This window comes from Pelodiscus sinensis, chromosome 1 (genome assembly GCF_049634645.1).
Source record: "Pelodiscus sinensis isolate JC-2024 chromosome 1, ASM4963464v1, whole genome shotgun sequence".
Lineage (NCBI taxonomy): Eukaryota > Metazoa > Chordata > Testudines > Trionychidae > Pelodiscus > Pelodiscus sinensis.
This window is the reverse complement of record NC_134711.1, coordinates 321819536-321843990: the sequence shown is the minus strand read 5'-3', so window position 1 is coordinate 321843990 and position 24455 is coordinate 321819536. Positions and strand designations below refer to the sequence as shown.

The 24455-nt window shown below is 45.5% G+C and overlaps 1 protein-coding gene across 2 annotated transcripts in view; it reads left to right on the top strand.

Annotated features, from left to right (window-relative positions):
• The window catches only part of RAB6A (RAB6A, member RAS oncogene family), a 106526-nt gene that overhangs the window by 69982 nt on the left and 12089 nt on the right, over positions 1 to 24455 (top strand). Inside the window, exons 2-6 of one of the 2 annotated variants that reach the window (XM_075919572.1) lie at positions 2182 to 2240; positions 9709 to 9762; positions 13590 to 13695; positions 16673 to 16784; positions 17533 to 17626. In XM_075919572.1, the coding sequence (XP_075775687.1) occupies positions 2182 to 2240; positions 9709 to 9762; positions 13590 to 13695; positions 16673 to 16784; positions 17533 to 17626 (425 nt within the window). Of the gene's footprint in view, positions 1 to 2181; positions 2241 to 9708; positions 9763 to 13418; positions 13525 to 13589; positions 13696 to 16672; positions 16785 to 17532; positions 17627 to 24455 lie in introns of both variants that reach the window. The other variant, XM_075919573.1, reaches the window with a different exon arrangement.

Genomic DNA, 24455 nt, shown 5'->3' with positions numbered 1-24455 from the left:
TTCTGTCTCAGAGGCTGCTTGTTGGAAGCTGCAGGTTTAATTTCTTAAAGCAGAGCTGGATTCAAAAGGTAGCAATAATGAAAATCAGTGATGCTGGAAATGAATTCAAATGCTCTGTTTGGGTTGCCTTAGAAATCCCTTGCTTGTAGAGGATTGGATGTTGTCAAAAGGCTGAGTCAGGGTCCTTTTTAGCTTCTCCCTATCTCTGCCTTCCCCCTCCTCCCCATCATGTGCGTAGGCAGCCTAGAGGTAATGCAGCTCTCCCCTCTCTTGTGTTCTGCAACAGCCTCTGCCCCCTGGATGTCGCTCTACTGGTGCTTGTGGAAGTCAGCGTGACAGTGCAGACTCCAACGGCAAAGCAGTGGCTTAGGACTAGAAATACAGTGCAAGGATTTTAAAACACTAGATTGTGATGTGGCACAGGAAGGGAATTAGTTTCACCATCATCACGCTCCAGAGTCCAGTTCCTTTATTTTCTCACTGGCTTCTTCTAGCCTAAACTGGAACAGGAATAAGAGCAAGTGGTGGACTAGATAGGAAAGGAATTTGAGAGTCAGGAGACTTGTGTTCTCATCCCAGCTCAGCCGCTGATTAAGGATGTTAATTATTGAGTAATTTAGTACTTGAGTAGTCAGTGGAATTTCCATCGACTACTCGACTAGTCATTAGGCACTTCCGCATTTCTCCTTTGAAATGTACAAGAGCCCTTTCAAAGGAGGAATGCGGAACTCCACGTGCAGCCCCAGCCCGGGGCCAGCAGGAAGTCCCATTGACTCCAGTTTGTACACAGGGGCCAGCTTTGAAATGTACAAGAGTCCCCAGTGGAGGCTCTTGGGCATTTCAAAGCGGAAGCGCCCTCGTGGACCCCGTGCTTCATGCTGTGTGGCTACTTTGAAATGCCACATGGAGCCCGGGTCAGCTGGGGACTCCCCAGCTGACCCTGGGCTTTGTGCAGCATTTCCCCAGAACCTGGAATCAGCTGGGGACTTCCCAGCTGACCCTGTGCTCTGTGCAATGGGGAGTCCCCAGCTGACCCTGGGATCCATGCAAACGTCACAGTGGCATTTCAAAGGTCAGCGCTGCACAGCTGATCCCAGGTTCAGCTGTGCAGCACTGCTCCTTTGAAATGCCACGTCAGTGTTTGAAAGCGGCAGCGCCTCACCGAGCCCAGGTACAGACTCCTTGTGGCGCTGCTGCTTTGACGTACCCCTTCTTCCCCCCCACTTTGCTGCCTCTATCTGACACTAGCTGTCAGAGACTAGCTGCCTTATAATGATCCTGATTTACAGTGAGAGTGTTGTTAGTACTTACCTGCCTCTCAGGGAGACATGAAACTTAGAGAGAGTGCTTTGAAATCTCTGGTAAACACTATTGAAGCACCCAATACTGCTAAACGTAGTGGTAGAGAGCCATTAACAATGGCATGATACAGGATCCAAGGAATTAGGTAATCTGCCTTCCTTCATTCCTGACATGCAGCCACCACTTGGTGGAATGTGAGGAGCTGCTTCACACTGCATGTACCTGCATATGGTGCAAGGGGGAATACATGTGTTGTCTGCAAGTGTAGTTCTAAGCTTATATGATAGTAAGGAACATAAACTAGATCCTCTCCAGGTGTTTTGTGGGTGTGGGACCTGCTAACTTCACCAGTGCATTTCCATTCTGTCTTGAGGTACCAAATATACTAATAACTTTCTCCTGCACAGTGACTGCTAGTTATGCTGTGTGTGTGTATTGTGAGTTAAATGAGATCAGAGGGAAAAAATGTCTAAGGCTAGACCCAGATCCACAAAGATGTTTAGGGTCCTAACTCCCAATGAAATCTAGGTAGGAAGCGAAATACCTTACTTTTTAGAATGGTGCCCAATTGGCTAAGTTTTAAAATCAAGCACAACAATTTGAAGTTGAAGCTGTAGTTGAACCTGGTATGTTTGCTTGCATTTTTGTGCATTTAACTTAATTTCTTAATTAAGTCCACTTAATATCTAAGTGGCTTTCAGAAAATGGTAGTGACTGTTAGCAGCTGTTACATCAAAACTGAGTTCTGTTTTACCCATGGCCAGTTATTGCACAGTATTGATTGTTGGAACACCAATTAAACCTGGAATGTAGTGGTTGGTCACTTGTTCTAATATCACACTAAAAGCTGTTCCTTGAACGTGTTTTTCTCTTTTCCAGTGGGGAAGACCTCCTTGATCACCAGGTTCATGTATGACAGCTTTGACAACACCTATCAGGTAATACAATCAACCGTAGCATCTTGCCAAAGTGTTGTTGCTGGGCCCTCTTCCTCCCTCTGCTCTTCTCAGCTGCAGACAAGAGCTGCTCCTTGTCAAGGGAGCATGTTTGCTCTGGCAACCATAAACTATGAAACCAACTGCCACTGAGCCCCTTCTCAAAACAAATTCACTTTACATTACTTATTTATAGTCCCACCTCGCCTGTCATGTGCTAGGCACTTTCCAAACAGTCCCTGTCCTGAAAGCCATGTCATCTTTATGTATTTTTTTAAAAACACTACTGTGGTAGTCCTCCACTTAAACTTGGATGATATTATTTATACCCTTATTAATGATTTCTAGCCTGTCTCTCCAGAACTCCCATCACTGCTGGTAGGCAAATTGGACAGACCTAAATTCAAGATTACATTAGAACAACAGTGTTAGCAAAGCTTCTATGGAGTAGGACAAGTAGAGTACACATTAGTCTCTCCTGGGAGCAAACATCCGTACAGATTCTGCCCACTGTAATTACACGGATATGTTAAAGCAATTCTTTTATTTAATCATCTCTCTTTCCCACAGTACTTTTCTCTTTCAGTTCTTGTCTTTTCTCTGTGGAGTTTGTGTCCTAGTTTTAATGGGAGAGCTTTGACCCTCAATGCTTTGTTATAATGCAGCTGTCTCCATGGCAAGATGGTCTGATGTAATAAACTGAGTGATTGGAAAATGAATGAGTGAGACTTAAAGAAGTCTTGGGGGCTTATCAAATAATTAGCTTCAATTTAGCTGTCATTGATGTGTGCCTAACTTAAATCTTAATATACTTTGTACTTGTATGGCCCCATTCACCTGGGGATCTGTAGTTTTACAAACACGACCATGACTCATAGGTAGGAAAATACAATTCCCAATTTTACATAACAGGAAGGGGGAATAAAGTTCAAAGGATTTAAGTAACTTGCTCAGGATTACACAGCTAAGCTAGTCAATGGCAGAATCCAAACACAGCTTTCCTGCAGCTGGGTACCAAGTTCTGAGGAGTGGAGCCCTGTCAAAAGTCCAGTACTGTATCTTGAACTGTTTGAGGGTAGAATTCAAGCTATAGATGTGGTGTTAGATAATCTGGACCCTTCTGACAAATTTGAGTGCACTATTTATTTCTGAAAGTGCGTCAACCAATCACTAGAGCCATATTTGGCAGGTTCAGTTATAAATAGGAAGCTTGTATTTGATAAAGTATTCCTTGTTTTATGTGGGGGTTTTATTCCCAAATTGCAAAGCTGTTGCCTATAACTACTACCGTATTTTACGGCATATAAGACGACTTTTTATGCTAAAAAAACATCCCCCAAAAATCGGGGGTCGTCTTATACGCCGGGGCTTTTCTCGCCCCGGAGGACACAAACTGCGGGACCTCGCGGTCCCGCCGCCCGTGTACTCCGGGGCGAGAAAAGCTGCTCTGCGTCTCCCTGGTCTGCAGACCAGGAAGACGCGGAGCAAAGCTGCTGCCGGCTTCCCCCGAGGCTTTGCAAAGCCGCAGAGGGGCTTTGCGAAGCCGCGGGGGAAGCCGGCAGCGGGGCAGCCCAGGCACGCCGCGGCTGTCCCACTGCCGGCGTCCTCAGAGGCTTTGCTCCCGGTGTCCCTGGTCTGCTGGAGACGGTCCCCAGCAGACCAGAGGCACCGGGAGCAAAGCCGAAGCGGCGGCGGGGTGCTGCGCTTCTGAGGCTTTGCTCTGGCAAAGCCTCAGAGGCACGGGACCCCGCCGCTGCTGCTGCTTTGCTCCCGGTGCCTCTGGTCTGCTGGGGACCGTCCCCAGCAGACCAGGGACACCGGGAGCAAAGCCACAGCCGTGGCGGGATCCCGCGCCTCTGAGGCTTTGCCAGAGCAAAGCCTCAGAAGCGCGGCACCCCGCCCCCGCTTCGGCTTTGCTCCCGGTGCCCCTGGTCTGCTGGGGACTGTCTCCAGCAGACCAGGGACACCAGGAGCAAAGCCGGGGAGGTGGAGGGGTCCCGCGCCTCTGAGGCTTTGCTCTGGCAAAGCCGGGGAGGCACGGGACCCCGCCACGGCTGCGGCTTTGCTCCGGGTGCCCCTGGTCTGCTGGAGACAGTCCCCAGCAGACCAGGGACACCGGGAGCAAAGCCGGGGAGGCGGAGGGGCGCTGGGGCGCTGCCGGTTGGCCTCTTAAGGGGGGGTAGTCTTATACGGCGAGTATAAGACGAAAACCTATCTTTTAACTAGAAAATTAGGGGGTCGTCTTATACGCCCAGTCGCCTTATACGCCGGAAAATACGGTACTTAATAATCTGGTTTTGGGAAAGCAGCACTTGTGCTGACTCACAAATCATCAGTGGTTTCCCTGCTGTGCTTTGGGGTATGTGTGTAACAAACAAATAAAATGGCACATTTCCCAAAGTTTCTTCATAACCAGTGTGATGGGTTCAGTCACAGAGATTGCCTTGAGACTCTCTTGCTGGGCTTATCCTACTACTGAGCTCACCCTCTGAGGCACCCCACCTCCCTGTCCTGCTGAGCCAGAACCTCTGATCACTCCCAGCAGTGGCACAGAGTCGGGGTCATAGTCCAAAGCAGAGCCACGCAGACACTGAGAGCAGCTCAACTCTGTGAAGGCTCAGTCACAGGGCCTTGACAGAGCACCCAGGTGCACAGCTCCAGTGGGGCCAGAACCCGGATAAATCCATCTTACTCTGCATAAAAGTTTTACACAGAGCAAGCTCCTAAGTTGTTCCTTTCCTTGACTTAATGAAAGAGAAGATGTACAGCTGTTGCCCTCACCCTGTAGGTAACAATTATTTGCACTGGGTTTAATAGTAAACAGAACGATTTTATTAAATATAACTAGGGGGCAGTGCCCCCTGCTCGCTATGCTTTCCAACCCCCATCTCCAGGGATAGGCAGCCCTGGTTCTTCCCCGGCTCCCAGGGAAGGCCAGGTCGAATCATAGCAGCCCTGGCCTGTAATGGTTCTCCCCCTTCTGGCCACTGGGGGGGGGGGGGGGGGGAAGGGGAGTTGGGCCATATTGAGGCTGCAGCTGGCCCAGCTCTCTTCCTCTGGCCACTGGAGGTTGAAGGGGTTGGGCCAGACTGAGACTGGTCCGGCTCACTCCCCTCCAGATGCCAGTGGGTAGTGCTGTGCTGAGGCTGACCCAGCTATCTCCCTCCAGTTGGGAGGGGGTGCAGGAAAAGGCGTGGCAGCCAGCCATCTCCCTCTGGCCACTAGGGGGAGAGGCCATGTGGCTCTGGCCCTCCACCAGCGAGTGGGGAGGCCACGTGGTTCCGGTGTGCTCATGACCGTAGCAACACCTCACGTGTCCTGCGCCCCTCTTTTCCCCCGGCTCCCCCACCAAGCCCCTGTGGCTCCTAAACCTGACCTGAGCCCCCGCAAGGCTGTGGGGCTCCCTCCCCCAAACTCCTGAGAAGTGTCATCGCTCCCATGAACCTGAGCCCCCTTGAGGCTCCCACATGCCTCTGTTCCCCCACACGAGCCCTGGAGGCTCCCACATGCCTCTGTTCCCCCACCTGAGCTCCTGCGTGCCCTCCCTCCCCCTCACCCCCCAGCTCCTGCTCACCTCTCTTCGTTTGCCCTAGACAGCAGAGGAGCCACACGTTTCGATTTGAATTCTGGTAGGTGCCTGCCCACATGGTGGATGCTTGGGCTGGTGGCATGTAGAAGAGGAATTAACCACCAGCCCTGACACCCCCAAAACTAGAGCCCCCTCTTAGAATCCAAACCTCTCATCCTCAGCCACACTGAGCACCCACGCTTTAGTCAAATTATGTTGGGTCCTGAGGAAAAAAGTTTGAAAACCAGTACTTGACTGCGTGGAAGCTCTGGGGCTGAACTCGGCTGAGCTCTCCTGCTAAGACCAAGTCAGGGAGGTCCTTCTTGGCAACAGGAAGCCCTCAGTGAAAGCCACATAACTTGCCAAGTGGAAGAAGTTTACCATCTGGTCAGTTGTTCAGTATGTTTCACCAACTCTGGTGCCCATATCATTCATATTGGACTATCTGTTCAGTCTTAAGCAGAAAGGTCTATCAGTGTCCTCTGTTAAGGTGCATTTAGGGGTGATATTGGCGTTTCATCTGGGGGCACACAGCTGTTCAATATTCACCAACCTACTAGTTAGCCACTTTCTCAATGGCCTAAACTAACTCTACACCCTGTACAATCACGCAGCAGTCTAGAGATGACGCAGCCTTTGGGCAGACAGTGCTCCAGTCAGTGAAGAACTCCAGCCACACCTCCTAGATGGGCTTGTGAGTCACCTGATTGGAATACACGTGATACCCACCCCCCTCCTCCATCAGAGTAGCTGGCAAGAAGAAACTGAAGGGATGGGTTGGCAGGGCTCTCTATTGGGTGCTATTTTGGCACCATTCCATGGATTGCCTGGGCCAACCCTACAGTTAGCTGCTAGTGAAAGAATCTTTCAGTTACTGTATGTGCGCACACGCCTTACTGGAATGGACATGAGACAGGACTATGCAGCCTTTTAAAGACTAACAAGATGGTTTATTAGGTGATGAGCTTTCGTGGGCCAGACCCACTTCCTCAGATCAGTCTTTAAAGTGCTGCATAGTCCTGTCTTTTTTTGTTTCGGCTAGACCAGACTAACACAGCTACATCTGTATTACTATTGGAATGGACATGAACAACACATCTCAAAGAACAATAGTTATGAGATGGTACTTAACTGTTTTCTTCTGTTGGTTTCACACATTAACATCTCTCTGTGTAAAGAAATGGTATCCAAACATCCCTAATTCGTACTCTACTTTAGCATAATTTCATGTCCACTTATTCTTGTCAAGCAATAAACTCTTGTAGTCTTAAACCTCCTTCAAGTCTGCTAATCCACTGCTGGTTTTCCCCTCCCTGTGCAGATGAGGACAGAACCAGAGTTGGTTTGCAGTTCCTGTCTTCCTTTTGTTAGGAGCTTGAACAGAGGCCTAGCTTCTGTGTCCTTTCTTTGATATGTTTTATTGTGTTTAAAAGTTTAGACTCTTGGACCTTGTCTGTGCTTGCAGCAGGGTGTAGCAGATACATAACTATATGCCACAAGGAAAGGCAGACTGCATCCAGACTCTGAGGGGTATAGCTACGTGTGCCAGAGAAAAGCTCCCTCAAGGGGAGGCACTAGGGAAAGGCTGACAACTCTCCCTGCCAGAGCCTTTCCCTTATGCCAGAATCTTTCACTGAGATGGGGACACTCTCGCAGAGGGGAGACAGCAAGATACTGCACTGCTAAAAATAGGCTCTGTTTTGGCATATAGAATATATACCCACAAGGTTCAGATGTGTCTTTAGCTGTCTAAGCAACGCCTCACTATCTACCCTGCAGTTGAGACTCATGATAGCTGAGTTTTGCTACTCTACGTGCCACTGCAAGTTTAGACCTAACCCTAGACTGCCTGTATTTTTGCTTGTCCTCAACAGTCACTTCACTTATTATAATATGGCTAGAACTGTGAAGCTGGCCAAATTTCGCTCATCGCACTCTACTCAGTGTCAATATCAGATTTTACACATGTATTATGAATAGATATTTGTATTGGTAGGTTAACTCTTGGCAGGTGATGCTTACCGGTTATGGTTAACCAGCAGTTCGGCCGTGCTAGAGCAGCCCCTGCCTGCAGCAAGCCTGGTCCAGCCAGAGCAACCGGCTGCGCTGTGGGTGGTGGGCACTCTAGCCTGGTTAGAGCAGCCCCCACTCACGGCAGGCTTGGACTGGTCGGGGCATCTCCCACCCTGCTTCTGTTTAAGCAGGTAACTGGTTAAATATAACATTGAATAGATTAATTGATTAAACAGGATTTTACATCCCTAGCTCTGACATGTTGTAATGAAGATGGAAACTTTCATGCATAAAGGACATTTTGCTTAAAAATCTTACAAGCTGTATACCCAACCTTCAACCTGATATTACTTGCTTCGAGGAGGAATTTGGACATAAAGGAATCTCCATACTTGATGGGGAGATACGTTGGTTTACGCAGCACTGGATTTCTTACCACGGTTACAACTGAAGGCCTTCCCCATACTTCTTTTATGGGGCAAGTAAAGACTTCATTCCACACAACCATTGTTCCACCCTCTTCCCTAGAAGAATTGAAGTGAAAAAATAAGTAGAGAACCCTTTGGGACGTCGAGTCCATCCGTCAGCCAGGACCGCTGGTCCTCTCTTTGTTCAGTGTTTGGACTGGGGAAATTTCCCAGAAATTTGCAAGTCAGACTCTCTTGAGCTGTTGTTGTATGTGACTGGTGTTCTGTTTGAACTCAACCTCTTTTTTTTTAACAAAATCAGTTGTAAAAACTATGCTGGTCACCAGGATTTTGTCTTTACTGTGGCTCCAGCTGGATCAATTTGTGCACCAAACAGTCTGCAGAGGGAAACTGAGTTGGATCATGGAGTGCTAGTCAGTTTCTTTATGCAGCTGGTTTTGTATACTGTAGAACTGTACTGTGGTACAGGAGCATTTTGGGGATTGTGGGTTCCTGTGATTTTTAGGATCAAGCCTTCTTACACCAATTTGGGGAAGATTAGACCCTTCATGATTTTGTTTAATCTAATACCAGGTTGCTGGGACATTGCTCATCTTCTGGGCTTCACTGATATTGTTTAATGGCACTGCCACATCAAGGATCATTCTGTTAAAGCCATATCCAGTGTTAGTAGCCTGGGTCGCAGGTCAGTCAGACACCTGCAACACTGAGTTCCCCATCCTGCACAGAATATTCAACACAGCATCATCAAGAGAGTCAGGACTTGAAATCAGTGTTACAAGGGCTATTTTTAACACTGTTCTCTCTTCCCCCATTTTGGTTAAGCTTCTGTCAATTTCTATTGCTAAGCTCCACTAATGTCTAAAACAGTGTTTCTTAAACTTTTTAAGATGGAGGAACATCAAACAATTTTTTTATGAAGAACACCAAGGATTTTTTGTAGAGCAAAAAAAAAAAAAGGTGGGGGAAAAGTTATTGAGCAAAAAAGAAAAATAGGCGTGGGGGGGGAAGGTTGCCTGGCCCCTTAAGGGTGGCCATTTTGAACTCTGTTCTCCACGGCACACCTCACTACAGAACACAGTTTAAGAAAAACTGGTCTAAAGGCATAAAAAAAAAACACCTACTGCAGTATTTGTGTCTATGGCGTAAATTACCAAAGTTGTGCACAAACTGTGGTTTACTTAATTAAAATTGTGCCCTTTTTTATGCTGAAATCTTGCGCTACTAATGGTCATAATTTTGCCAATATTTCTTTCTCCTTATTTAGGTATCTACTTAAGAAGCTTGAGTCTTAAAGTGGAAAAAGCCTAATCTGTACCTTGTTTACAAATTCCTTCCATGACCATGGCCCTCAGTTCAGTTTGTGTTAGAGCTAGTCTGCCATGACTAATATTTACAATTGAGAGAAACAGATTACACCTGTTTGTTTATACTGAAATGTGATTTAAAATTTTTTTTACAGGCAACAATTGGCATTGACTTTTTATCAAAAACCATGTACCTGGAGGATCGAACAGTGAGTAAGATTTCACATGGTTTTCTGTAGTCACTTGGAAAGAATCTGCTATTCTTGGTATACGTCATAATGTGAGCATGCTACAGAGTTTGAAGTGCCGTAGAGGTTTAGGAATAACCCATCCTGGTACAGTATAGAAGATCCATGTCTGATTCAGGCTTGGTCCCTTGCTTGATTGTCCAGGCAACCAGGGATGTAGGGAAACAAGCGCTCTCCTCTCGATGTTTTTCACAAGTTTTGAAACAGGCCATATTCATTCATTCCTGATTTGAATGGTCAGTGTGATGCAGAATTTGGGGAGTAAAGGAGGAAAAATGTGCATGGCTGGGTGTAGGTTTTAAAGAGTCTATCAGGTGTGGGGTTAGAGAAGGGGCGCCCCCAAAAATTCCTAATGTGTGGCTGGGGACTGCATATAAATTGGATTATGACTAAAGATGCCAGTTTGTACCCCAACTCATCAGGATTTAAAGGAGTAATTTTGCAATAGAATAAATATAAACACATAAATTTCTGCATGTTTATTTTGTTTAGCACAGTACCATCTCTGAAATTAAGCCAATGTTCCACAGAAATTATTGCCATGCTCCAGAATTAGCTCTCGTCCTTAATTAAGAATACTGCAATGGAGATATGTATTTGTAGAACACAAATTGTATTGCTCTGCACAAGCTGGTGGTATTGGGGAAACTCTCAATAAATGAGATTGCGTTTTAAATGATGTGACAAATTAGCATGCTTTTTCTAAAGCAGTTGAGGCCCTTAGATGTTTGTCTTTATATTATATGTCTACTGGTTTATAGAGTATCTTGTATTTTCTTTCAGAATCTAAGTGGTAAGAGAATTTCATCCTTATCAATGTTTCTCTGTTACTTTCCATTATGGCTAAACTGTACATGCAGCTGAATGACTAGCATTCATCCTTCTTGAAAAAGCATGTTAGTAGACTCTCCAGTGGCTTGGCAGCAGCCGAAGACTCACATTTAGAAGGGGTCTTAAATTTTGTTCTTCCAGATCCCTTGTCACACAGGCCCCTGTGGTAGTTATGCACTTGGGCCCCAAGAAGAATGGCAGAAGAGCACGCATGCCTTCTGTGGGTGGATCTGCAGTTTGGCACATGCCTCAGGTTTCCTGTCCACCTGGTCTGTCTGGAAAACTCAGCCTTCTTGTTGCCTACCCTCTAGAACAGTGGTCACCAACCAGTAGATTGGGATCTACTGGTAGATCTTGGAGCCTCTGACAGGGGATCGTCACTGGTTTGGCCAAGAGCTACAAAGCGCAGCACTTCAGCTGCCCCTCCCCACACTGCTGCGCATCTCCCTCCCTTTGCCTTGGAGCTCCCTGTTCCCCTGGGAGCCTCCTGCTTGCAGCACAGAGCAGGGAAGGGAGAGGAGGGGGCACTGATGTCAGGGTGCCCCCTCTTTTACCCTGTATTCTATCACCAGAGAACGGGGGGTGGGGGAGGTCCAACACAACAGGGCTTGGGATGCAGGGAGTTTGCTGGCAGCTTTTGAAAGGAGTGCAGGGCCAGGGCAGGGGTGAGCCTGCCTTAGTCCCACTGCACCACCACCCAAGAGCCACCTGAGGTAAGCAGTGTCTAGCTGGAGCCAGCTCTGAGCCCCTGCCCCAGTCATGAACCCCCTTCTGCACCCAAAGGCCCTGTCCTAGACTTGAGCCCCCTGGAACTAAACTCCTTTAGAGACCCTGAACCCCCCCACACCCACCCACACCAATTCTCTGCCCCAGGCTCAGCTCAGAGCCTCCGTAAACTCCAAATCCCTTAGCCCAAGACCAGAGCCCGTGCCCCAACCCTCTGCCCCTGCCTGGTGAAAGGGTGGGAGGAAGAGAGGACAGAGAGTGCAGGGGCAAGGCCTTGGAGAAGGGGCATGAAGAGGCAAGGGTATTCGGGTTTGAGGTAGATCTTACATTGCACTTAAATTCAAAAAGTGATCTAGAGCAGTGGTCTCCAACCTTTCTAAGTGCAAGAAGCAGAAGGGGGCTTTTGACATATAAAGAGGGTGGGCAGAGAAGGTAACATATAGATTCCTCTGGACTCCTGTCCACATCAGTTTAAGCAAAGAATACACTAGCTTAGCCTGTCTTACATGACCACCTATATTGATGCAACTTATGTTGCTCAGGGTGCGAATATGCCACCGCCGTCCCCCACTCCCATGACATAAGTTACATGAGCTCTAGTGTGCACCGTGCCATATCACAGAGCAAATTTTCTCACTGATATAGCTTATGCTGTTTGTGGGAATTGGGGGGGAGGAAGGGAGCTGCTTGTATTCCAATGACGGAGTCCTTTCCTGTCAGCATAGAGTGGGGGCTGGTAAAATACAGCCTAGCACACCACTGAATCTAGTCCCCCACCATCCCGTGGCCTAGTGGGAGCCATGGGCAGGCTCTCTGCCTTCAGCATGCCACTCAAAGTGGCTGGCTGTGGGGACCATGTGCTCTTTGCACACCACGAGCTCCTACTGGGGGGGTGCTCTGTGTGTTGCCCTTTCCCCCAGCCCAGTTTTACAGCTCCTATTGGCCGAAATCAGCCAATGGGAGCTGCCTGGGTCATGCTAGGGGTGTAGGAAGTGCACAAATTCACCCCCCACCCCCCGGGGCAGCACATGGCATACAGTAGGAATGTGAAGAACTAGTCGAAAGGATAGTCGATTAGTAGCTTCCCCCGTCCTTGCTGCCTCTTTCAGAAAGAGGTAACAATAGTGGGGAAGAGGAGGGAACTCTTAAAAGGCAGCACCGCTGGAAGCCTGGGCCAGACCCTGGGCTCCATGCGGTGCTGACGCTTTGAAATGCCACATGCAATCCGGGGCCAGCTGGGTGTCGCCAGGCTGCTGCATGTGGTGTTTCAACATCCTTGGCACACAGACCACATGGACCCTGTAGTCAGCTGCTTTGACTGGTGTTCAGTGGCATGGCACGCAGGGAATCTGCCTGAGGCTCCTGCTGGACTGCTGGCCAGGAGCCCTCTAAGCACCTAGTAGCCAGATTCTGCACCTTTCAACCCTCTGCTCCCCCTCGTGTACCCTTGCCTCAGGTCACAGCCCAAACCCTCTGCACCACCACTCCTGCACCCATACCCCCTCTCAGACCCTGCACCCCAGTCCTCTGCCCTTCGTCACAACCCAGCCCACTGTATTCCTGTTCCTGGTCACACCCCCCTCAAAGATCCTGCACCCCTTACAACAACCCTTCCCCATGTCAGAATCCTCTCCTGCACACTAAATCCCTGCCCCAGGTGACAGCCTTCTCCTTTACTCTAACTCCCTCCCAGACCCCACACCTCCTTTAGTAATATCCTGGAATAGTGCGACTCTTGATCACTTACCAAATTTTTTGAGTGACACCCCCCCCCCCCCCCAAAAAAAAAAAATTACTGCCCACCCCTGGTATAGAGCACCTTCATGATGTGCTACAGTGGGGCAGCTGTACGTGTAGATATGGCCTCAGAGACATTGGGAATGGGGGGGGGGTTGCTAGAAGAAGAAGCAGTTTGCTACTGCTTCCAGTCCCAAACAGTCTCCTGCATGAGTTATATTTTTATTTAGCTTTTTTTAAAAAAGCGGTAAAATAAAATTATTTACTCTTTATTTTTAGTGGCAGTTTGGCTTTTTTTTTTTTAATTTTCTCCCATCCCACAGATCAGGTTGCAGCTGTGGGATACTGCGGGTCAGGAACGTTTCCGTAGCCTCATTCCCAGTTACATCCGTGACTCTGCTGCTGCTGTAGTAGTTTACGATATCACAAGTAGGTATATTGCACTGGGTTTGACCTTTTCTTATTTTTCTTGCTTGTTTGACTGATTTTGTTAGGTACGGTTGCAATTATGGGACACAGCAGGTCAAGAGCGGTTCAGGAGCTTGATTCCTAGCTACATTCGTGACTCCACTGTTGCAGTTGTTGTTTATGATATCACAAGTGAGTGGGGGGGAATTCTGCATTTCTAATACTATGTTCTGTCGTTCTTTACTCTAGCTCTGCATGTCATATCACAGTCATGTGCTTGTCTTTCATACTGGCATGAAAAGTGTTTCCTTTACTGTAGTCAAGTTTTAAAGCAGACACTTCTGATCACAGCTGTTTGTAGTAATGTATAAATGGATTTATGAATCTTCCTGGCTGAATAATATATTTGCGACCCTTTCCTATCACATGGTTTGTCCCAAAACCCCAAGCACCAGCTGGCCTTGTCTCATTTGCTCTTCTTTTGGGTATCATCTCCATTTCTGACTTGTTCTCAGATACCTGCATCACTTGCTTGCATATCTTTGAATTTTCAAATGAAAGCTTTCCCATTGAGGCCATTTGAGAACTGCAGCTTGCTTCACTCCATTATCCCCAAAATCTGAGTCTGGGTTGGGGAAGGGGCATACCACATTTTTTACCTTCACAGCCACTTTCATTTTCTGGTATTTAAAGCTCCATGACTAAGCATTTAGCCTTTTAATCATTTACTTTTAATTCTTAATAGGTTGTGTACACTTTTGAGGACTAAAATGTTAGTGCTTTCTCATCTCCACCCCAAAACTGATTTAAAAGGCCAGAGCAACCCTCATTTATTGGCTTTTTAAATTTATGAAGAACAATAATTTTGTTAAAGGAGAATTAAACCTTCAGAGGCTTTTTACACTATAAATAGTGACTGGATGAAATAGTCTGAATCCACCCAAATCCCCAAAAAGGTCTTATCCTTTTATTCACAAATACTAGGTTATAGCAAGAGTAACTGATTCTCTTGTAAACTTAATTGTTATAAACAAACCTTTTAAATTGAGCTTAAATTACAGGGTTAGCCGTAAAGTTTGGACTTCTCCACTGACCTAATGATTATTGCTAAGTATTAAAGAAAAGCTTCGTACCATTAAGCTGTTGACAAGTGATCAAATCTTAACTCTCTGGGTCCTAGACGTGACTAGTGTAGCTGAAGTCAACGTACTTAACCACCGTGTCTTCTTCATGTAAAGATCAGGGGGCAAGAAGGGGGCCTACTCTTCTCCTCCTGTTGGATTAGGGAAGTTGATGGGGGAGCACTTAGAGGTCAATTTATTGCAGCTAAACAGATGCAATAAATTGACCATTGGTGGATCAATCAATCACTGCAATGATGATCCACTGTGTAGTGAAGACAAGCCCTAAGCTGCACACTATTTCACTTTACTGTTACAAAGCCAACACTTGGCCCACTTGGCCAACTGAATTACCACAGAAATGTCCCTATTTAAGTGTGGACAAATACTTTGGCATCTCAGATATACCTAGTTGATGGTAGCTGATATACATTAACTTCTAAATTGAATGGTACAACAATTGATATTATTGTTAGGAACTCAGCTTTGCAAACAAGGTGACTATATATTCATTAGTTAATGCCTATGTTACCCCCACTGGGTGAATTTGAACCTGGGACCTCTGAAGCTTAATATAGGAGCCTCTGCCCTCTACAGCCAGCTGACTCTCAGCCCATTCTGTAGAGATCTTTTATTCTTATCTGTTGCTGTGGTCTAGGTGCCACTGCATTAACAATGAACCACACTAGGTATGTGGATTAAATACTACCCCTAGGCGAGGGGGCGCATCCTGAGCTTCTGAGACCCAGTTGAAATCCCAGACAAGCCCACACTTGTAACAGCCACAGGGTAGATTTGAACCTGGGACGTCTGGAGCTTAATAGAGAAGCATTTACCCTCTGAGCTATAAAGCCTGCTAGCTCTTAGCCCATGCCGTAGAAGTCTCCTGTTATCTGTTGCTGTGGTCTAGGTGCCACTGCATGGGGACAGTGAACCACACTAGGTATGCGGGTTACACCTATTTCCTAGAATCTCGTTTTGCAGCTTAGATATTCATTTACTGTTCTACTAAAGCTGCTGGAATCTGGAGGAGGTTTTTAGTTAGAAAATACCAAAGGATCCTTTTATGTTTTATTGGTTATGTAAACAATTCTAAAATTATTTTGAGGTCAGTGATCAACCTAATACTAGTTGCTAGTAATTACATAAACCCAATATTCCTAGGAGAACAAACCTAAAACTAGGATCACAAAATTAAACGCTTTTTAAAAGCCTTGAAACAGTCGGGCCTCCTTACTGATACATATATTAAGTGTTTTTCAAGTCTTCAATAGTACAGATTAAATAGCAAAGCGATCCCATTCGGTATATAAAATACATTCAACTATAGCTTGGTCTACAGAGTTACGTTGACATAAGACAATTTATGTTGACCTAACTGTGTAAGTGTCTACACTACTATGGTGCACCTACTGATGTAAGCTGCTGAATAAATTGATTTAACTCCCAACTACGCGAGATATTATGGTGACACACTGTCTGTGAAGACATTGCATTACTTACATCACCTGTTGTCTGCCAACCCCTTCTAAACTGTTAGCCCCAGCGTAACTCCAGCTGTTAGTGCCCTACTTCAGTCGGTGGAAGCTTCCGGTGAGGATGAGCACTGCTGAAAAAAGGAGCATGGTGTGGATGTGAATCTTCACTTTCATTTCTGCGGTGACTGTATGTCATCTTAACTTTGAAGTGAAGGGTAGACACGCCCTTAGTTCAATAAAGTAAAATAACAGTCCTTTAAAAGTAATGGCAAAAAACCTCTTCATAATTTGCAATCTGATATTAAAGTCCATTCATAATTGGATAGATTAAGTTCAATTGCAGGTACATTTAAAGCCAAAGGATAAAATCCAAGACCCAGTGAAATAAATACTAAAACTCCCATTGACTTCAGAGGGGTCAGGATTGCATCCATTGATTCTGCATTATCCTAATGTACCACTTACCAGAGAATGTGAGGCTTTTATTCAAGATTTATGGCTATATTGACAGTGATCTGTGAAGAACATTTTATAGCAACACTCATCTCTTTTTCCACTCTTCCTTACTAGATGTAAACTCATTCCAGCAAACCACAAAATGGATTGATGATGTCAGAACGGAAAGGGGCAGCGATGTCATTATTATGCTAGTGGGAAATAAAACAGATCTAGCAGATAAGAGGTATGGAGAAATAATTCTTCTTTGTACATTTCTCTTAATCTTATGGCCAATCAGCTGTTGATTTTGCTGGGAGCTCTGCTTAAAAAGATACTTTTATTTTTGGCCCCAAATCTAGTTTGTTTAAATTATGCTGAAGTTTAATGTGAAATAGAAATTTCTTCACATTTAAAAAAATTTGAAATGTTATTTAAGCATTTGCTGGCTTGACTGTGAGCCTCCAGGATGGCATTGTGTGTGACAACCAGAACCAGCACTGTCCTCGGGAATCAGGAAGTGAAATTGACCAGTCTAGCTTCAAAGACCAAACTGAGTGAAATATAAAAATTGAGAGCATCAATGAAGTAAACTAGATTTAAAACATTCGTGTTCAGTAATCTAGGTTTTAGGATAGCCAGCTAATTTAAATGGGCCACCTTGACTTTATTACTGAAAAGCTGAGGGTATTGTTGCAGACAGTCATAGAAATGTAAAGCAAGAAGGGATCTTGAGAGGTCATTTGGTTCATCCCTCACACGCTGAGGCAGAATGGAGTATACTTAGACCATTACTGCACTGTAGAAGCTGCCCTTACGATCATAGTGGCAGTCTCACCACACCTTGCATACCTGGTCATTATAACTACAGTGGGTATCCCTAATGTAAGTGTACTGTAACTGGAAAAACATGCACTTGCTGTCAGGATGTTTTCCCAATCTGTAATTGTCAGGATATTCCTCTCTTTTTGCTCTGATGACGTTCTCTTTCCCAGGCAAGTGTCCATTGAGGAGGGAGAAAGGAAAGCCAAAGAGCTGAATGTAATGTTCATCGAAACTAGTGCAAAAGCAGGATACAATGTAAAACAGGTAAGTGTCATGGGCCAGTGTGTTCTGTGCACTCCATTTGCTGTAATTGTTTTACATCCTGGGATGAGGCAGGATACAACATGCTCTATGGTAGTGAAGATAAGGAAACTAGCTAAGGTCCATAGAGGAACATCTATTCTTCTGTCTGCAGGCAGCATTGCTCGAGTTTTTTAGCTGTCATTTGATAGACCCGCATACAGAGAAATGCTTGGAATCCCATTTACCCAATTTGAAAGAATGTATGATCTCTTTGGGTTGGAACCAAAGGACTCTGGGTATTCAAAAACTGATTAGACTAGTTGGCATGGTTGAAAGCATCGGACATCTGGGATCTATCACCTTTGATTTGCTATGCAATTGTGGACAAGTGAGTCTGACCACATTTCACCCTGGGTAAAATGTGGAGAATAATTACGCTTCACATTTGGAAGCCATTATAAGTGTGAATGATCATTCTCTAAACATCAGCCCATCCTCTCCAGATACCAAGTGGTAGACTTCGTGTCGGGAAAGGTTTCTGAAGTGTGGCAACTGTGGCAGCATTCAGTTTTATGTTGCGAGATGAGCTGCTGCCTTTTTAAATGCTGAACTGCCAAATGAAGCTCTTTCTACCTGTTTTCCTGACGATTTATTTTCCATGTGGCAAATAGCTAATCAGCCTAAGCAGTAAAAGCTACAGCACTAACCTTGTGTGTTTGCATCTGATACGTTTTTTTTCTTGCCTGTGTAGGCAAATATCCATAATTGCAGAATATGAACAGAGGGCTACTGACACTCCTGATCACTGAGACAAGTGCAAGGATAGCGAAGGTGGCACAGTTGCTTTATTGACTTGACATTTCTCATATTGCCTGTTGTCTCTGAGATGCTTGACAAGCAGACCTGGACAGTGAGGTGTTCAAACATGTAGAACTCTCCCATTGAGATATCTAGGAATACAACTGAAAAGTAGCTCATATATGAAGCACAGAATAATTCATGTTATAACAGTTGTATACCTCTATTGTATACTCTTACTGCACAATTATATACCCTGGTCTTACACTGTGTATCCAAATTAACATGTCAGATTCTAAATGCCCCCCTGCATACCAAGTGGTAACTTATTACAGCTTGCTACGTAATTTCAATTTTAAAACATAGTAAGAAATCAAGTTGTGTTACAGTTTGAACCTCTAAAATCCAGGACTCTCTGGTCTGGCAACATCCATGGTCCGGGAGGACCACAAATAATGTTAGACCAGAGAGCCCCAGCTGGCCAGGCTCAGAAGTACAGCCTGGGCTGGGCTGGCAGTGGGGAGCCCAGCCCCAGCAGGGCCAGCATGGTGGAGAGCACAGTCCTGGCCAGGGCTGGCGGCAGCGGGGGGATGCAGCCCCGGCCGGGGGGACGCAGCTCTGGCCGGGGGCACAGCCCCACTTGGCAGCAGAGCCAACAGCCAGACAGGGAGCCTTGACCTCCCCTTGTCCAGCAAACTCCATTGTTCGGCATGACTCTGGTCCCAAGTGTGCCGGACAAGAGAGGTTCAGCTTGTATTACAAATCTGGCTTCACATGATCTTGCCAAACACAAAATACTTAAATAGAATATAAGTAACCATCCAGGGGCCTGCAAACAGAGCTTGGCTTCCAACTAGAGGCTTGAAAGAAGACTGAACAGGAAGGCTTGAATGTTCTGAACTGGTTATTTAGGAGAATCCAGGTCTCACTTCTAATGAGGAATGGTGGTGACTACATATTTTTGTACACTTTAAGAGAAGAGCGAAAATCCTCTGAACTTAACCAAGTTATACTCTTCATGATCACTTCAACTTCCTGTCTGGGCTAGAAAGGCTACATATGTCTCCAAGAGCTAGGTAATGCTGCTTTTTATATTGGTTGGAACTGTACTGGACAGGGACATCTGGGTCCTCAATGTAGTTCTGATAATGTAGAGAAGCCTGTGGATAAACAAGTCTTTTAATTCTGGCCCTGGATCTCACATGAAGAAGGTGCAACTAAAATATGCATGTAGTGAGGTAAGCACAGTATATGTCATCTCAAGGGCTTGTGTAGACTACACTGAAGTTTCGAAAGAGGATATGCAAATTCTGTGGGAATTTGCATATTTTCCAATCTCACTTTTGAAAGCAGAGCTTTTGAAAGTGAAAGTAGTCTGGACACTGTTTTTTCGGCAAACCTCCCCTTTTTTTGAAAAGCCATGTAAACCTCATTTTTTGAGGAAGAGCTCTGCTTTCGAAAGTGAGATTGGAAGAAGACATGCAAATTCCTTGCATATCTTCTTTCGAAACTTCACCGTAGTCTAGACCTAGCCCAAGGTAGTGTCAGATCCCATTTAATTCATTATGTGAGGGCAAACTTTAGCTTTTTGGGTTGTTCAGGAACTTCACTGATGGGATTTTCAATGCAAAGAAGCTATTTCTATAGTTGTGGCCCCATTCCTGAAAGAAAATTTGAAGAAACTTATCAAATGTTCTGTTCAGTCAAATGCCTTTAATTTCTTATTGCAAAACACCATGTAAACCTAATTTTTCGCTAGACCTAGAATACAATTTTTGTTCTGTTTTCTCGGTTTTCTGAAAAAGAAGATTCAAAGGATCATCAATGGGATGTTCTTCTTTAACTATTGAATAAACTAAAGATTTTTGGATGCAGCAGATTTAGCATTGTATTCAGCAGATCACAGGGATGGTTTTAAATCACTGGAGGCTATTACATGGCATTGGGTGCCATCATAATATAACTGATTAATAATTCATATACCTGTCAAATCTTCATGTGGAAATGGACAAAGGAAAGCTTAAGTGAGCTCTAGCTACAAGTAAGGTTTGTAGAAACAAGTGCACTCTGAGGGGCACTTGACGCAAATGTAGGAGGAATTGTTCTTTCTGTGGGTTTTGATCTTTGTAAAGCAGATAGGATTTAGATTTTTAGAATCCTCTAGACAATCAGAGTTGCTGGGCTGTGTCAACAAAGTAAGCCTAGAAACATTGCTTTAAGGTCTAATAAATAGCTTGCTGGAGCAAGTATCAAGAGGGCAGAGATGAGAAATGGCATTAGTCATTCGGTTTTCCATTTTCTTTGTTGCTGCTTTCAGTGAGTGATCTCGGATTTATCTTACTGATGTACCAAAGATATTCTTCCCCAGACAGAACAGGAAAGGTTATGAATAGCACTTTACAATGGGTGCAATCCCTATGACCTTTTGCATAAGTCACCATATTTATTAAGACTATATGAATGGAGCCAATCAAGGTTGACCTTCCCATGGCTGATATCACATTATTATGAACAGAAGTTATGAGCTAGCTCTGAAGAATAATTACTGTGTAACTTCATCTTCATACAGAAAGCTGATTCAAGTGTTAAATTAACTGTAGTCCTGAAATGCATATTTTGGGGGAGAGGGGTGCATGAACTGCTTTTATGTAAAATTCTAAGTCAGTCAGTACTGAATATCAAGGTTGAAGTAAAGAATTTCACAGATTGTTAGTAGTAGGTTTAGTGCAAGGTTTTGTACATAACATGGTGGCCAATTGCAGTGATTAGGGCATGTTAACTAATCTTTGTCGACTCATAGACTCTAAGGTCAGAAGGGACCATTATGATCATCTAGTCTGACCCCCTGCACAATTCAGGCCACAGAATCTCACCCACCCCCTCCTAGAATAATCCTCTCACCTATATCTCAGATATTGAAGCCTTCAGATAGTTTGAAGACCCCAAGATGCAGAGAATCCTCCAGCTGTGATCTGTGCCCCATGCTACAGAGGAAGGCGAAAAATCTCCAGGGCCTCTGCCAATCTACCCTGGAGGAAAATTCCTTCCCGACCCCAAATATGGTGATCAGCTAAACCCTGAGCATGTGGGCAAGGCTCACCAGCCAGACACCCAGGAAGTTCTCCATAGTAATTCCTATCATCCCTCCATTGACCTATTTACCACTATAATGAATGGTCAATTAGTTACCAAGATCATGTTATCTCATCAAACCATCCCCTTCATAAACCCATCTAGTTTAATCTTGAAACCAGATAGATCTTTTGCCCCCACTACTTCCCTTGGAAGGCCGTTCCAAATCCTCACTCCTCTAATGGCTAGAAACCTTCGTCTAATCTCAAGTCTAAACTTCCTACTAGCCAGTTTATCCATTTGTTCTTGTGCCCACATTGATATTGCGCTTAAATAATTCCTCTCCTTTCCTGGTATTTATCCCTCTAATATATTTAAAAAGAGCAATCATGTCCCTCCTCAGCCTTCTCTTGATTAAGGTAAACAAGCCAAGCTCCTTGAGTCTCCTTTCATAAGACAGGTTTTCCATTCCTCGGATCATCCTAATGGCCCTTCTTTGTACCTGTTCCAGTTTGAATTCATCCTTCTTAAACATGGGAGACCAGAACTGCACACAGTATTCCAAATGGGGTCTCACCAATGCCTTGTGTAATGGCACTAACACCTCCTTATCCCTACTGGAAATACCTCGCCTAATACATCCCAAGACTGTATTAGCCTTTTTCACGGCCATGTCACAGTGGCAGCTCATAGTCATCCTATAATCAACCAGGACTCCGAGGTGGTAGGAGTGAATGGAATGGCAGGTTAGGTAGGTCATCTTGTTATTTTCAAATCCCTGAAATTTATTGTGGGCACTTGCTTTTATTCATTACGGTCTTACATGTAGCACTCCACAGACTGAGTACTTTTATCCCTTCTCTCCAGGATATACCTCACAGTGAGACGCCATGAATTCCAGTGTCGCTATTTTATATAATATATATATATATAGATGGATGGATGGATGGATTGATTGATTGATTACTGGTGGAGCAAGTGACTAGAAGGGACAGGTGGCCCAAACATAACGTATTTTAGAATAGGTGTGAGAAGAAAATATTTTGGAAGCTCTCCTAAACTTATTGGTCATAATCATTAGCCTCTGGTTGTCAAGAGTAGGGTATCACATCAGTCATACTGAATTTTAATGCTGTCTAACTTGTGTGTTCTCAGTACATGGATAGGGTGATAGATGTCTTACAAACCTCTACAGGGGGTTCATAAGTTGTATTTGCCCTTATGTTTTGAAACAGTTCTTGAAATATAGCATTCAGGAAACTTAATCTCTTATTCTTCCAGGGTAAATGGTAGGATAATGACATCAGGCAGGAGACAGCAGCCCCAGCACTTGACTCTTCCATTGCTCCTGTGCTAGCCCTTGCCCTCGTGTAATCTCCTTTGTTTTTTGGCCTCTTGTTCATTATTCTGTGTTGCTGGCAAGCAGAGAAGAGATGGAAAAAGGGCAGAGCCTGGGCTTATTTCACCCATCGTGCAGCTAAGAGGATTGCTTGCTCTCAAGCAGGCCTGGACAAAAAACAACACATGGGCTGAATCTGGCCCACCAAGCCACCGGATTTGGCACACCGAGGCAGCGGGGAGCCCCAAACAGACTCCCCTGCTTGCCCTGAAGCCCCACGTGCCATGCAGAAACAGGACTGCAGGGCTCCATTTCTGTTTTAAAACTGGAGCGGGAAGGTTCAGGAGCTGCCCTGCCCCCAGCACAATCCCATTGGCCGGTTTTTGGCCAGAAACTGGTCAGCGGGAGCTGCTTGTTGGAATAACAGGCGGCCACAAAGAACCACACCCCCTCTCCTTGACTAAGTTATTCAGTGAATCACATGGCCAGGCATGCAGGTTGGCTGGCTGGCTGGGAAATGTTTTAAGTTAGGCAGGCATGCTAGTTTGGCAGCTGGCAGGTAAGTCTCTTGGCCACAGCCTGCTTCTGGCATCCCAGCCCTTTCCTGCCCCAACCCTCTGTCTTCTCTCCCCCCCCCCCCCCCCCAACATACCCAAACCCTCTCCCCCTCTTACAGCCATTCCCCCTCCCAGATCTGGCATTCCAGTTTCCTGCCCCAGATGACAATACCCTCCTACCCTAGGTCACATCCCAAACCCCTGCACTTCAGTCCCCTGCCCTAGGTCACAACTGCCTCCTTCACCCAAACTCCCTCCCAGACTCCAGTCTCCCTCCTGCACCCCAGTCCCTTACCCCAAACTCCCTTTTGCACCCGACCTCCATCCTAGACCCCGCATCTCCTTCATTAATACCATGAAAGAGTGCGGCCCTCAACCACTTTCCAAAACCTTGGGAGTGATCCACTGTCAAAAATTATTGCCCGCTCCTGCTCTAGAGTGTGCCACTGGCATGCTGTGCAGCTCCCACATCTCCTGGCTGTTCTCTGGCACTGAGCTCCCTTCCTTGTTGGCCAGAGGAGATGAAGAAGACTGGGTTCTCTGGACCTGAGCATGGCCTCTGGCTCAACAGCACTTAGTCAAGTTCAAAACAAGGACTCACTTGACCACCTGGTTTCACCTTGTAGTCAAATAGGTGGAAAAGGTTTGCATCAGCAGATAAATTAGCTTGGAAACCTGAGCATGTGAGGCATTTTTAGTTGCCTTAGTGGTTCCACCTGGCATTTGCATTTACCCATCTTCTCCCTAGGAATGTCTTGAATAAAGAAACAAAGGAAACCAGGCTTGTCCATTCTTTTAGCCACAGAGTCCACCAAGATGGGTACATGTCAGTGTTTCTCGCAGGCTTCTATTCTGCTCCCAGATCTGTTGGTTCAGGGCCCTCTCCAAATATGCAGCTGCAGATTTGTAAAGGCATGTAGGCATCTAACACCTGTTAATATCAATGGAATCCAGGCTATTAAATTATTTTTAAAAATCTGAGCTGTACGCCTTATGCATGTGGTGCTCCTGGCTTGAAAAAGAAGAATACTTGAAGTTAAATTGGAGATGCTGTGAGCAGCTTTTCAGACACACTTCTGTTACG